General features: G+C 42.6%; 1 protein-coding gene across 1 annotated transcript in view; it reads right to left on the reverse strand.

The window, feature by feature from the left end:
* The window catches only part of LOC123976720 (toll-like receptor 13), a 35,430-nt gene extending 32,136 nt beyond the window's left edge, over window positions 1-3,294 (reverse strand). Inside the window, exons 1-2 of the mRNA XM_046059068.1 lie at window positions 3,192-3,294; window positions 2,609-2,753 (exon numbers count right to left, since the gene is read on the reverse strand). Coding sequence (XP_045915024.1) covers window positions 2,609-2,753; window positions 3,192-3,294 — 248 coding nt within the window. The remainder of the gene's footprint in view (window positions 1-2,608; window positions 2,754-3,191) is intronic.
* Window positions 3,295-16,422: the final 13,128 nt, after the last annotated feature.

Below are 16,422 nucleotides of genomic sequence, written 5' to 3' on the forward strand. Positions count from 1 at the left end.
CTCCAGCAGCCAGCAGGGGGCGACTTAAACCTGCGTCCTCTCCAGCAGCCAGCAGGGGGCGACTTAAACCTGCGTCCTCTGTAGCAGCCAGCAGGGGGCGCCTTAAACCTGCATCCTCTCCAGCGGCCAGCAGGGGACGACTTAAACCTGCGTCCTCTCCAGCGGCCAGCAGGGGGCGACTTAAACCTGCGTCCTCTCCAGCAGCCAGCAGGGGGCGACTTAAACCTGCGTCCTCTCCAGCAGCCAGTAGGGGGCGACTTAAACCTGCGTCCTCTCTAGCAGCCAGCAGGGGGCGACTCCAGCGGCTGCAGAAAGAAGTGTGATTGTATAGAAGTCTGTGAGAAAATGTTTCTACTTGTCAGCTCATTTATTCCCTCAGTAAACTCTTTCCTGATGAGTTTATGGTCTCAGTCGCTAGTTTCAAGTCTTCAACACAGCATGATGTTCATTTAGTAAATTATGGTCCCATTTAGAGGAACAGAGACCAGGAAGCAGGGGAGGCTTTAGGGCGGGGCTACAAGCTGATTGACAGGTCTCTACTCAATGCGTTCTCAACCAGCGCCGCTGACCAAAATTAGCATCCCAGCGTCTGGTCCCAATTAACCAAGATACACTACAAAACATTGAGATGGCTAACATGCTAACTAGAGGCTTCAGGGCGGAAGTCCAGAAACCAAGAGGTGACGTCGCCGTGGCTACGTGCACTTCTTTTCTACCTATGACCTATGTGCTAAGCTAAGCTAAGCTAATGACATGAGAGTCAACCTGAGGCCGAGCCATCGGCCCTCCACAGACTTCACAGCTAAAGACAAATTTAACTGGTTTGTTTCTTTGCTTATGTCACTTCCTTTTTCAAGTCTTGTATATTTTGTGTTGTAATATCTGAGGCCAGAGAAATAGTACTTTATAATAACCGCACACACACACAGCTTCCCAGTTCAGGCTCTGTGTAATATAACAGGACTCTGTTATTATTGTGGGGACGATGAGATTATTTACTGTGATATCAGTCAGCTCCCCAAAGAAAAACAGCTTTATTACATTCAGAGTTCATTAAAGCTGCAGCACACACACACACACACACACACGTGCACACACAGGATATTACAATGAAGCTGCAGCAGTTTAAACTCCCACTCAGCAGGTCAGAGTGAACGTGTGCAGCTGATCACATGATAACGAACTGGCTGTTTTTTATGTGTTTTCAGTCAGAAATTTATTATCTGAACACATGCAGAGTCTGAGCTTCAGGCTTTTTCCATTTGAAAAAGAAAGAAAGTGAGATTAGCGCAGAAATAAACATAAAATACAAAACATTGAGTTATTTATAGTAAAATCTTGTACAAAACGGTTTCATCTCGTCTTTAAAATGGAAGATGTATTATGGATTATATTATATTTGTATGTAAAATTGTCTATTTCTGCATGTTCTTTGGTCTAAAGTCTTTACATTACACGGGAAAGTTTAATTGAAAGTGAAATTCTAAAGTTTCTTGTTAGTATGAAACTGTAAGTGTTTTGATTTCTTGTTCAGTCAGTAGTAACGCAGTACACTGTGAAGAAGTACATAATACTGTGTACAGTTAGTATGTAGTATGATAATACACTGCTTCTTCCTGCAAGATAGTGCCGTTGCTATGACTCATGGGATATGTAGTCTTGAAGGAAAACGTGATAATTGCTTTATCTTATTTACTGTCCGGTTCAGCAGTAGATATTTACAAAACGCATCCAATAATATTTTGAATGTTACAAATTGGAAAAACAAAAAGCAGCTCAGTTATCCCAGTTTGTCGTCTTTAGGCCGCACAGACTCAACCTTTCTGTCTTTTTTGTGGAGTTTGGCTGAAATCTTTTGACCAAATCGATTCAGTCCACAGACATAAAATCCAGAGATGGTCTGTTGTGGTTATTTTATGAGTCCAATAACAGAGAGAGTTCTCTTCAGCTTATTTCATGTTTCACTCTGGTTCATAATAAAGCCAATAAATCCCCAGTAGCTCCAATTTATGGTTTTAATCTTTTCTGTAAAAGATTAAAATCGACTTTATCCTTTTCCTTACAGCTCAAAATACTTCAATGTATCTGATGACGAATCCTTTAGACTGATGCCGTGTATCAATATCAAATTCAGCTACATCATCATATGAACAGGATATGACATATAAACCCTGTTTCCAGATGTCTTTGGCTGTTGAAATTTTATCTATAACACAAACTCTTTGGTTTTAGACATTTTATCTGAAGACATACAGTACAGGGCAAAAGTTTGGACACACTTTCTCATTCAATGCGTTTCCTTTATTTTTATGACTATTTACATTGTAGATTCTCACTGAAGGCATCAAAACTATGAATGAACACGTGTGGAATTATGTGCTTAACAAAGTGTGAAATAACTGAAAACACGTCTTATATTCTAGTTTCTTCAAAGTAGCCACCCTTTGCTCTGATTACTGCTTTGCACACTCTTGGCCTCCTCTTGATGAGCTTCAAGAGGTAGTCACCTGAAATGGTTTTCCAACAGTCTTGAAGGAGTTCCCAGAGATGCTTAGCACTTGTTGGCCCTTTTGCCTTCACTCTGCGGTCCAGCTCACGCCAAACCAACTCGATCGGGTTCAGGTCCGGTGACTGTGGAGGCCAGGTCATCTGGCGCAGCACTCCATCACTCTCCTTCTTGGTCAGACAGCCCTTACACAGCCTGGAGGTGTGTTTGGGGTCATTGTCCTGTTGAAAGATAAATGATGGTCCAACTAAACGCAAACCGGATGGGATGGCATGCTGGTTCAGTATGCCTTCAATTTTGAATAAATCCCCAACAGTGTGACCAGCAAAGCACCCCCACACCATCACACCTCCTCCTCCATGCGTCACGGTGGGAACCAGGCATGTAGAATCCACCCGTTCACCTTTTCTGCGTCGCACAGAGACACGGCGGCTGGAACCAAAGATCTCAAATTTGGACTCGTCAGACCAAAGCAAAGATTTCCACTGGTCTAATGTCCTTTCCTTGTGTTTCTTGGCCCAAACAAATCTCTTCTGCTTGTTACCTCTCCAGTGGTTTCCTAGCAGCTACTTGACCAAGAAGACCTGATTCGCGCAGTCTCCTCTTAACAGTTGTTCTAGAGACGCGTCTGCTGCTAGAACTCTGTGCGGCATTCAGCTGGTCTCTAATCTGAGCTGCAGTTAACCTGCGATTTCTGAGGCTGGTGACTCGGATGAACTTATCCTCAGCAGCAGAGGTGACTCTTGGTCTTCCTTTCCTGGGGCGGTCCTCATGTGAGCCAGTTTCATTGTAGCGCTTGATGGTTTTTGCGACTGCACTTGGGGACACGTTCAAAGTTTTCGCAATTTTCCAGACTGACTGACCTTCATTTGTTAAAGTAATGATGGCCACTCGTTTCCCTTCACTTAGCTGATTGGTTCTTGCCATAATATGATTTCTAACAGTTGTCCAATAGGGCTGTCGGCTGTGTATCAACCTGACTTCTGCACAGCTGATGGTCCCAACCCCATTAATAAGGGGGAAAATTCCACTAATTAACCCTGACAAGGCACACCTGTGAAGTGAAAACCATTTCAGGTGACGACCTCATGAAGCTCATTGAGAGAACACCAAGGGTTTGCAGCGCTATCAAAAAAGCAAAGACAAATCTCACTTGACAAAACTTGAGACATGACTTGTTCTTGCCCTCATGGACCAAAAACCTGAACCTCACATTTGACCTGAGAAGTGCAGATCAGACTCGCCATGACAGACCTGAGAGTTGACTTTAAGTTGGACGCAAGACTTCTTATCTTCTTCGCTCAGATCCAAAAACTGTGCTTATAATTACGCACAAAAGTGGCCTCAAAACTGCTTTTTGTCCCTAAATGTCACATCGTCTCCACGGAGCTGCTGAGGAAACAATTACTCATGAACGCAGCATGAACAGAAACATCCACCTGAAGTCATAATCGGTGACATTTGTAGTTTTCTTACTCATTATTAGTGGAGGTAATAATAATAATAATAATAATAATAATGATGATGAGCTGCCGACACACTGAAAACACTGCCTGATGTTTTTGCTGCTGTGAATCATGGTGTGCATGAAGCAGTGGCTGAAAGTGAAGAGCTGAAAGCATCAGCTGTGTGTGGAGCGATGAGGAGGCTTTGAGCTTCCTCGCATTAACACATGAAACTAACAGAAACATCTGATGTCTTCGTGTGGTTTTCCATTGTTTGAGCAGTGACTGCAGCTCTTTTAATGACATCACCTCGCTGTGTCCTCTTCTTCTTCTTCTTCTTCTGCGGCAGCTCCCTGTTAGTCTCCAGCAGTTGATGGAGACAAGAAGCAAGTCCCAGTGAAAATGTGTGTTATATTTGAATGATGTGTGAAGGTTTTCAGACTGGTAACAAATAGTGGATGGTTTGTTAAAATTTCATTGATGTAATTTTTTGTTTTTGTAAAATACTAATTTGAACATCTTCCTGTGACAACTGATGCAATCTAACAGCTGCTAGAGACACACATTTCAACGCTGGACACTGTTTTGTAGTTATTATTATTAGTCCATGGCCTTCGTATGCAACGCGGAGCCTCTGAACGTGCTTGTTTCCCTTCAAACCTCTGGTCTGAGACAGCGGCTCAGTTTTTAAACACATTTAATCTTTTCTCTGGTGTTTTCTGCTTGTTGGGATGCAGCTCTGCGATGCCGCTGTGAGCCTCGCCTTGCCTCTGCAGCAACACATAGATTGTTAATGTACACGGGCCGTTTATGTTTTAACTACAGCAAAAGGAGAGGAGACGGCGATGCTCTCAGAAACACAAAGGCGAGTCGTCCTGCATATTAACAGCAGAACAAAGAGACCACAATAAAAAACAAAGTCACTAAATCTCATTTTAAAAACAGAGGGAGAAACGAGGAGTATTTATTTCCACCACAGACAACACAAACTGTGAATTATTAAAGAAGAAAAATGGCTGCAGCTCGTCTGGATTCAAACTTTACTTTAAGTACTTCATTTTCACCTGTAATATGCAGTAAAATCACTTTACAGTGACTTAAAGCTGAATTTAGTGATTTTTGGCTACGAGAGGGCAGAAAAACAAGCGGACAGACAGACAGACGCCTCCTGTCATCTCTCTATTCTGTCTGGTGTCCTGGAAATCCAACACATCCTCACTCCCACCTCACGCTTGTTCAGCCCCTCTTGGCGTTTCTTTTTGGCACCCTGGGGACCCTTTAGCAACGTTTTTGCACATGTAGGGCTCTGCAGTCAAGTTAGCTGGAATAAATTTGCAACGTGCGGTTAGATTATTGTGAAACGTCGCAATCTGGTTAGGTTTAGGAAAAATAACTACATTACTTACGTAAGATCAATCAATGTTGACTTTTTGTTTCACACGGGAACTGAACACCGGCCTCCTGGGTGAAAGGCCAGTTTCTGACCCACCCATCCACCCAAACCGCCTCCTTAGTCAGACCTTTCTGCTATTTATACTAGGTCTACTTTTACTGTGGAACTACGGCACTAAGGGATCTTAACGCGACAAGCTGGGAGTGAGAACGGGTTGGAAAATCAATATCAGCACGCACATCTTGAAGGACATCTCAGTTCCTAAAATGCACCTTTCGGGCCGGATGGCCGGAGGATGCACCGGTTGTCCTTTGCACGTGACTTTTCTGCAGCTGTGACGTTTAAAAGATGCGACACGCAGCTGGAACATGGTGGCAGCAGGACTCTACAGAGTCCTTTCAGATGTTCACCGTCTGTGGAGTTTGCAGAAGCTATTTGCTTCCATATCTGTTTTTTATATGCAGTCTACGGTATATGTACGTGTTTCTGTAAAACACAAGGCCAGGGAGGGACGTGTCGCAGACATTGATTGGCGTTTATAAATGTTACTGTATGATTTGTGTTTATTAAAACTTGTCTCCTTTGAATCTAGTGTGTTTGTTGGTAATTGTCGTTGTTGTGGTGGTTTACCAGTGAAACCAGTGAAGAGACTGTTTCCTTTTGACAACAGCTGCTGAATCCTCCCAGTACAGCGTATCGTCATGTACTGTTGTTGTTTGTTCGTGCCCACTACAATCAGCTGAGTTAAACTTCGTAGTCCGCGTAGTGGGCCCCAGAAACACTGTGCTTCAGCAACATTATATTGAGACGCTAAATGACAGAATGATTCATCAACATTTTAAAATGCTCTTCCAAATGACAAACTCTTAAATATCATCAAGAATAGCTACAGAACAACGTTTTTTGAGACTGCCACGGTGGTGACATAGTGCAAAGCCAATCATATAAAAACATTAAAACATGGATTTTGGGAACGGGAGATTTTATTATTGTACGTTTCTCTAAAAACACACCGAGCAGAAAACACATCTTTGATACTCTCGTCTTCATTTGCCTATTTGGCACTGAAGTAATCCAAAAGTAACTAAAAATGATCAGGTTACATTACTTTTATTTTAAACAAGTAATTAGTAATTGTACTGGATTACATTTTTAAAGTAACCCTCCCAACCCTGCGTGTATGTCACAATAAAAGTACCTTTCTAATTCCATTACAGCCACAGTCCTTTATGACGTCTCTCCCTGATGTTGCTGATGTTTATACTGTTGAATGTAGGCTGGTGATGTGCGGCTGGGCGGGCCGGGTCATAAAAATGAACACTGTGAATTGTGGGTGGGTGAAGACCATCCTCACTCCCAACTCGTCACATGGACGCTTGGTCAAGCGTAATTTACGCCACTTATGTAACCTACGTAACTTGTCTCTGTGTGAAAAGTCCAGTTTCTGTTTTGGAGTAGAGCAGCCGTCCTCCTGATCAATCAGAGCGTCTGAACATGGATTATAGAAGGTCAGGTTTATTACTACAGTTTTTGTTTTTGTTGCTTAAAGCCGTGGTTCTCAAACTTTTTCACAGCAGGGACCCCTAAACACAAATTAGACCACGGACCCCCATTTGATAAGATTTTGTCCCAGGGTCTGATAGGACTTTAGCTTTTAGATGTTTTATTACAGAAAGTGTATGAACCCCGTGACCAAAATAGTCAGACATTCTGTCACTGAACTACTTACGGATAGAATTACGACGAAAATAAAGTATTCCCCTTTTGGCTGGGGGTCCCCGGAACCACTGGCTTAAAGGTCCCACGATGTTTGCTGCAACATCACTGGAGGGGGGCAGGTGGATTCAGAAGATGTCAGAGCCGATCAGCGCATCACACCAGTTCAGCTGACCTGACGAGTGCAAACAGCTGCTGACATCACTGTGATATAGTGATAGTAGAGCCCATCATGTATCTGCAGTACAGTCCTGTGACAGCTGGCTGTACGCTGACACTTTTATTTCTTACACTGATGATGAAACGCTGACCTCACCAGGCTGAGGGCTGAATGATCTCCTGGTTTCAGCCAATAAGAAGCCTGGGAGTGAGTTACTGACTTCCTGGGTAGTGCGTGATGCTGTAATCTGTGGCCGCTGCTGCCGCTTTCAACACATGCTGCTGACTGCTGGTCTGCTGCTCTGACAGAGATCTGATGCAGCTCTATCACACGTCATGTTTAAGTGACGGCTCTGAAGCGAAGACGTCTCATTCCGTTAAATGCCTGTTGCCTTGAACACTTCACTTACATCTCGGGGGGGGGGCTAAGACGAGAGGTGAGGAGGTACAAACTGGTGAGGAGGTATTATACCATACTGTAATCTGTTATGCTCAATGATTTTCTGTTCAACTGCACGACTGCAGATTCTCTTCTCTGCTTCTTGTCTGCAGCAACAGTGAAAGGCCAACGGCGCCCCCCAGTGGTGTCGGTTTCACACAGCTTTACAGTGGAGCAGAGCACACACACACACACACAGTGGATCATGAAGTATTATTCATGAAAAGTGAATTAAAGACATTTCGTTCTCAACAGGCAGTATCTTTGGACGATCTCCACTGAATTAACAATGTAAACCTGATCCTGGTTTTGTATTTTTGGACATTTTTACAAACTTCTGTTTATTGTTTTGCACTAACTCAGCAAAACAACTTCCATGTAGTTGTACTGTACGTGCCGACTTGGCAGTGATTCTGTTCTGGATCAGTTTGTTGACTGCTGAAGTCTCACACTAACTTCAGGTTAACTTTAGATTTTGTTCATCCGTCTCACTGGAAGCTCATTCTGAAGAGATGTCTTAACGGTGTGAACAGGAGGAACAATTAACAGCATGTGACTCCCAGACATGAACCTGTCCTGTAAAGACTTGTGGAAACGTGAGAGTCCTGAACTTTATTCACTAACAGCACGTCTCACAGGTCTGCATCAGCTGAGTCCCAATCATCGTATTATCTGACGGCCAAGTTCAGACTAAAGGAGGTCAGGACCCGTCAGATCTGAACTTCCCGCCTGATGATCTTTTAAATCACTTCTTATTCATCACTTCTTTCCACCGTGTCTTTATCTCGACCCTGACACAGTCGTCAAAATCCTGGCTGAAGAAACCAAAGAAACCTTCATGATAGGCCCAAGTTCAGAATAAGGCCCATTGGCGTGGCCACTAGGAAATATTTTGTTAAAAAGCGACTAATCGTCGACCTCTCTTCTCTCCTACTCCACTGTCCCGAGCATCAACATCCCGAGCTCCGACTTTTCTATGTAATATTCAACCATCGATCACGCCATCAGAAGCAATAAGCCATTTTAAATCTACATCTTTGCAGGCGTGGTCTTTGTTAGTGAATCAGTAATAGAGACAAAAGGGAGAGAAACTATATAAAATGTTGTTGTAAGGAAAGTAATTTGTCAAAGATTCTGCAGTGTGAAAAAAGCTGATGCCGACACTTCCTGATTGTTCCTGAACACATCGTACTGATGCTTTAATATTTACTCAGATTTTTAAACTTACTTAGTATGTTTCATGTTTTTAATTCCTCACTGGAGCTTTTCCAAAAATTCAGCCCTTTAACTGAAACAGTGTTTTTTATGTTTGTGCATTTTTTGTTTTTTAAAACACACAAACTCCTTAAATCAAACTGACTCTTTTTTGAACATACATCACATACTTTCAGGTAATAATAATAATTTTAACTCGATGCCATGAGCCATTTTCAAGTCAATCTTTAATTTATTAAACAGTGAATTTGTTGGCTGCATTAGTTTTATATGTATTCCCGCACAGTAAGTCATATATGAACTATATGGGATCAGTATCAGATACCCAATGAGGCTGGATTTAGAACATTTTAGAGTAAATTCACCATTTTTATTCTTGGATGTAATTTGTGTTTTATCTATTGTCACACCCAGAAATTTCATATTCAACAGAAATGATCATCCCAAAAATGAATTTAGTCTTAGTAATATCTGTAAACATGTCCATCCTGTCAGTGTAAGGCTGAGCTGATGAAACACACCAGCCAACACTGACACCTGGTGGAGTAAAGTAACAACTGCTCTTCAGGTCACACACCTGTTAGGATTCCCTTAAAACATGCTGATGTTGTTGATGAGCTTGACAAAAGCTAAATCACTAAAAACCAAACGAGTAAACGCTGGATAAATGAATGAATGTCACAACCACTGCTGAGTGAATTCCCAAAAAAGTTCATAAGCCTTCAGTGTCAAACAACCTCCCTAAATAAACACATATATACATTTTTAGAACTAAATGAATCTTATAATTGTGAGATAAAATACAAATGAGCTGCAGAGAGATTATAAATCAGTCTGACGCTGTGGAACTACAGTTCCCATCATTTGAAAGCTTTGGGGTGTAAACAGGAAGTATAATGTTGCCATGGAGTCAGTGAGTAGCCTGCTTTTTAACTACTGTATTTCCATATTAACATGTTATATTTGTGTTCTACCTGGAGATATAATGACTTGTTGGAATAATAAACCAGGTGTTCCATGTTGTTGCTACGTACAGACAGCTGACACTGGATCACTGTGAAACTGAGGGAAACTTAAAAACATGAAGATTCTCAGGAGCGTCTCTGAGTGGATTTATGGAGGTTTATTTCCAATTATTAATATTTTCAGAAAGCATAAACCACACTGAATGGAAAAACAAAGTGCATCCAGTCTGTGTGTTCATGTGGCCCCTAAGATGTGAAAAGACCACTTTCAGGAGCTGCTCGGATGCAAACAGCAAGACCCTGCTGAGCATCACGAACGCAGCTGAGAAGATCGCCTGCGCCCCACGGCCCCTGCCTCCCCTCATGCACCGTCTCCTCCTTCTGGTAAAAAGGTCCCGGAGTCAACAGACTGGCAAACAGCTTTCAGGCTGTCAGGAAGCTGAATTCTCTCCCCTTCATCTCCAAATAACAGAGAGGCCTTGCAATCCATCCGAACTCTGCTGTTTGACAGCTGCTCATTACTCCTCCTGTGGATGAATCATTACCGTCAACATCGTACAGTCTCCCACACCTGTTGTGGTGGGCAGTAACTGTAATATTATTACTTTCCAGGTAACTAGTAGTGTAAGGGATTACCATCTCCACAACAGAATATTACAGTTACTAATCCAAGTAACGCTGCGTTGTGTGACTAGAACGCAATTTTCTTGTTGGACCTAATGTTGTTCAAGTCGGCTGTTGAAGACTGGAGACCGAGGGAGAGAGGCGTTCCTTCCACAGCTGGACGTGTTCGTCATTCATTTTTCACAGTCTGAGATACACAGAACATTGTTGTCCGTTGTAAACTTTGTGCGACCAACAAAAAGCCTCAACCGAAAAATTCTACATCAGATTTATGGCTGAAACTCCGGCCGCTGCTGCCAGTGAGGCTTGGACTGGTCAGGAGAGAGTATAAGCACTGAATACTGCTCTGATAAATGTGCAGGAGTGACTTTCTTTGTTGTTTTCTTTCAGCCAGTCGTGTTGAGAAACTCCTTGCAGCTGTTATGAGACTGCTTTGTTTGGTTTGGTAAAGTAATTTTACTTTTTTAAGGAGTAAAAATGCTTATTACAATTCCCTGACTCATAAATGACATTTAACACTGTTACCTCGTCTGTCTGCTAATAAATAGAAGGCTTTGATGCTGCATTGAGCTATAATGTCAACGCTGATATGTTTGTGTATTATTTATTGTTAGGTTGTCAGATGTCAAGTGTTGTAGTTTTAGTTATTTGTGCCACTGACAGCAGAGGGCGCTGTGAGCTTTGCAGTGTCAGAGTGAGCAGCAGTGATGTGAACAGTGTTAAAATGAAGATGAGATAAAACATCTATTCTCTGAACATCAGGACTGTCACAGCAACCATTCAATGAAACTAACAAGCCGGGGATGTAACACTGTACTGTGAAAACACGACATCCATAGAGCCCGGCTCTCCAGGTCCCGTCCATCAGAGTTTATTTTATAAAGTCTTTACAGAAATATGAAGTGATCCTGCGTCCCATGCGGTTGTACTTATTATATATTTGGCGCCTGTCCTGCTGCCATGGTGAATATGTAGTCCTGTTGAAAGTGGAGCCGTATTATTACAGTCTGTTCTCATTATGATGCATTAATATTTTATATTCTTTGTATTTATGTCTGCTTGAAGTGTCAGCAAAGTTCAAATGGTCATCTGAATATGTTTTGCACAGGTCAGGGTGCTGTAACGGGCTGTAGTGGTGACATACACTCAAACATGTGTGTTCGTTGCAGCTCTGGTTGACCAGCAGGGGCAGATTGGCCATCTGGCAATTTGTTTTGGGGTGGGCCGGTCAGATTGATAATATCAGTGTTTCTCACACAGGCTTCACTCGGGCGTGCCGCCCAAGTATATTTGGTGACCCATTTAAGCATTTTGCTGAGAAACACAGAGAGATGAGGACTATTATGTTATAAGACGCAGACACGGACCATCAGTGGTTTCGATTGGCTTCTTCATTATCAATTTAGCCTCCTCCAAGCACCTGCGGCAAAAAACGGAATCGCTGGTTTGAAAACGCGAGTGCTGAGTCATTTCAGCCACTTTATACAACAGCCCACTGCTGATGGAGAAAGTCCACATACAGGGAAGAAAACCAAACGTCTTTGTTTTTAGTCATGTGAATTCCAATGTTGAGAGCCGTGTGTGAGAAAACATTTCTCTGCACTGTGTTCATGAACTATGATGTTGACCGGCGCTGGGAGGACGGGGGCTGCTGTAGGGTTGTGGATATTTGACAAACCAGCTGGTTCAGTAGTTTCTCTTGCAAAACAGAAAAGTCTGAACACTTCTGACAAAAGTTAAAATCTCAGCTTTGTGTCACTTCTCAGAGTAAACGACACACAAGCAACACAAAGGTGAGATTCATGCTCTCTCAGACGTGTTTTTTTAAACAGTATTTTTTGGTTTTGTCAGAGAAAAGACTTGGATGATGACTGCTCTGTGAAAGAGCAGCTAACAGCAGGCTAATGTAAGATTAGATTATGGTGTTAACTCTTATTATTAAAGGTCAGTTTGAGTCAGTAAAGCCAGTTAAAGTGTATTTAATGTAAACCTGTACAGACCAAGGCCCCGTCTACACTACTCTGTTTTAGTTTAAAAACAGAGAATTCAAACGATTATGATCTCCCTCCACAGCAGCGTTTTAGCTGCGTGTCAGAGTGGATCTTCATCTATACTAAAACACCTGAAAACGCACATCTAGTGGCCGTTCACGTGCACTGGGCGTGCGCGTGCCGGTGTCAGCGTGAAGCAGCTGGTCTGTTCCGTAGTTACAGAAGATTTGGCGAAAGAATAAAGGAATGCAGACGAAGAATCAGACCAATTACATGGAGCAATATCAAGCTGGGACTTTTACTGATTGTAACACTGGGAGTCGTCGCAAAGTAAGTACGGCGACATGCACAGTACAAGTGTAGGCTTTTAATACCAAAACTAAAACTCTGTCAGCAGCTTCCTGTCTCGGCTTTGCATGACTGATAGGACCCAGTCAGAGAGCCGAGCATGAGCGGCTGCGTCATCCCGGAAGTTCAAATCTGTGAATATATTTCCAACTTTACCGAACTATCGTTTCTAAAGTTCTCTGTTTTTGCGTTTCCAAACTTTCGCCGTTCTTGTCTGGACAGGAGGTGCAAACGGAGCAATAGGTGTCCGTTTGAAAACTAAAACGCAGCAGTGTGGACGGGGCCTAATGCTTTATTGTATTAGAGATAGCAGGTAACAGGGCTACACCTGAGTCAACCAGTAAGCCCAGTTAAAGGGTGAACAGGAGATGTACGAGATGTACTCGTGCAGGTGTGAAAATATGCTTATTGTACATGTTTGCGTTTATGCATGTTTCTGTGTTTTTTAAGTGAAGCAGCTTCACTTTGCGTCTCATGTATCAGCACACATTCGGCTCACAGAGGTAAACATCGGCTCCTCTAGAAGAAACTTAGCAGCAGGTGTTGTTCTGAAGGTGTGTCCAGAATCGATTAAATGATTTGGAAAGAGACAAAAGGATTTTAAACGACTGTCTGGGTCCTTGTGGTTTATTATCTGCCAGAAAACCCGACGTATGCAAACTGGAGACAGTCAGGAGCAAACAGCGGCTCTGACTGTTGTCATGAATGTGCTCTGCAGGTGTTGAACGTGCTGCATTAGTCTGGACCCAGAGCTTCATGCTCAGACTGTAACATTAGGACTCAGACGGTTTCTGACCCTGACTGAGGCAATCAGGCGCTAAGTGTTTTAAAAGTACCTAAATCGGCTCCATGAGCTCTTACAGCCGCCGCCACTCCCAAGTGGGAGGGGGAGGGCAAAACAATCACAAGGAGACACACCAGTTTAAAAGGAAGGTCAAACCTATGACAAGTCAAAGTGAGTAAAAAAACAGGATGAAAATCAATTAGAGCTGCAGCTTACAGACTCTTCCAGACACTCAGCTGTAAATCTGTCCTGTGGCACTCTGTCACGCTCAGCTGGACTTCACCCTCCACACTCAGACTGCTGAGATGAGCTTTATACACCGATTTAATTTTAAACTCAAGTATTAATTTGTTCGGTCAGAGAGATTTTCAGCTGAGCAGCTTGGTCACAGACGGAAAACCCAACACTTGCAGGCTGTGAAAAGGCCGCGATGACGTCAAATCACAATATAAATCCACGTTAAACCTGCAGGACCGGAAGTTTCTGTCCTCCTGAAACAAGATGTGAACAAGTCGACGTGTTGAACTTGTGATCAGACAGGTGTTCATTTCCTCCTCCAGCAGCCACAGAGCAACACGGTGCTTCACCTGATGAAGGTGGTTGTCTCTCTGTGAGCTCTGTGTTTGGTCTCCACCAGCTGCTGAGGGACACATCTGGCTCTTCGGCTGCAAATGCTCCTTTATGTTCGTCTGCTGTTTGCTGCTGAGCGACTCGTGTACGGCAGCTTTTTACAGCTTCTACAGAGCTGAGCGTGAACCAGAACAGGAAATCTGCCGCCGGACACATAAACAACCAGCTGAGAGTCAGTGTAAAGATTCAGCCGATGACTCACACAACACACTTCATACGCTGGTTTCATAAGAATATCCATTAGCTGCAAAAAGTCACACCATGTTCAGAGATCAGTTTGTGGGAAAATCCCACCTGCAGGTGTCAATAAGTTTATGTAGGCTACACTATATTACCAACGTAGGGTGACCAGACGTCCCCGTTTTCCAGGGACAGTCCCCGGTTTTGGTGGCCTGTGCCCGTCTGGAGCTGTCCCCCGGAAATGTCCCCGTTTTTATCTGTGTGTTAATCATAGACTGTATGAGGTGTTAACAGACCTGAGATCAGATTTTACGTGGCCAGAAAGACTGGACAGCAGAGCAGACAGGCGACGTGCCGTGCAGCGTGTTAAAGCTGTGTCGCTGAGTCTCTTTACGTCTACAGCTGCTTTTATCGGGATCAAACAGACATAACGTGCAAATAAACCTCAGTTCATGTCTGTGGTGACAGCAAAGGTTTGTGTTTGTGATACTTTAACGTTTCTTTTAACGGAAGAATCACAATTGTGGCCAAATAAGTGTTTGCAGTTTATAGTGTAACCAGGCCTGACATTTACGTGATTATAGCCAATAACAGAAGCCTGTTGTTGACGATGGATTATGTGTTTGGTAAGCCTGTCTAATATCCTTGTTTATATTTGGAAAACGGAATGAAGCCTATAATTAACACGACTTTCTACTGAGTTACATATAAAATAAAGACAGGATCTCTTTTGCAATTATCCTCATGACTCTACATTATTTAACTTGCTGTGTACCGACCGATCCAGTCCTTCTTACCTGTTGAAATACCTTTAAATGGCCAAAACAACCCATAACATGCAGTATTTCACTTGCCTGAAAGTGACTGCAGCCTCTACTTATTGCCCTTAAATGACTTGATTATATATTCATTAGGGTTATATTTGTTTGATTGATAAAACCAATTTTGCCCCTTTTTCATGTCACATATAGTAACGTTTTTTATGACATACTGACCACCAAACCAAAAATGGTTTTATTTCAGAAATCTGGTCACTTTATGCCAAGGTTAATGACATCCCGTTCTTAATCCCGTAGGGTTTATTTTGGAGTTGGCACTCCCTTTGCAGCTGTAACAGCTTTAACTCTTCTGGGAAGGCTGTCCACACAGCCTGGTATAATGAAAAGGCGTATAAATAACATGCCAAAGTTATTTGGCGTGGTATTCCATGCAATTTTTGCTTTTGGCATCTCATTTCACGCGGTTTAGACTGCGACTTTTATTGTGCAGAAACAGCGTGCCATTTTACTCCTTCTGTCACAGGTAAGATCAGCGTGTGTGGGATAGAAATGAAAGTCCGACACTAAGGTGGTGGAGGGGTGGTTGGGTGGATAGTAAGTCGGTCCCTGACCCAGGAGACAATCGTTCGGTTGACAAATGAAACCATAATTACATAACATTAGTTTCTGGTTTTTATTTATGCTACGTAACGTAAGTTACCATGCTACATCATTGCTAACATTAGCTATGTTACATTACGTTACGTAACGTAAGTTACCATGCTACATCATTGCTAACATTAGCTACGTTACATTACGTTACGTAAGTTACCATGCTACATCATTGCTAACATTAGCTACGTTACATTACGTTACGTAAGGTAAGTTACCATGCTACATCATTGCTAACGTTAGCTACGTTACGTAACGTAAGTTACCATGCTACATCATTGCTAACATTAGCTAAGTTACATTACGTTACATAACGTAAGTTACCATGCTACATCATTGCTAACATTAGCTACGTTACATTACGTTACATAACGTAAGTTACCATGCTACATCATTGCTAACATTAGCTACGTTACATTACGTTACATAACGTAAGTTACCATGCTACATCATTGCTAACATTAGCTACGTTACATTACGTTACATAACGTAAGTTACCATGCTACATCATTGCTAACATTAGCTACGTTACATTACGTTACGTAACGTATACCATGCTACATCATTGCTAACATTAGCTACGTTACATTACGTTAC

This window comes from Micropterus dolomieu, linkage group LG09, assembly GCF_021292245.1.
Source record: "Micropterus dolomieu isolate WLL.071019.BEF.003 ecotype Adirondacks linkage group LG09, ASM2129224v1, whole genome shotgun sequence".
Lineage (NCBI taxonomy): Eukaryota > Metazoa > Chordata > Actinopteri > Centrarchiformes > Centrarchidae > Micropterus > Micropterus dolomieu.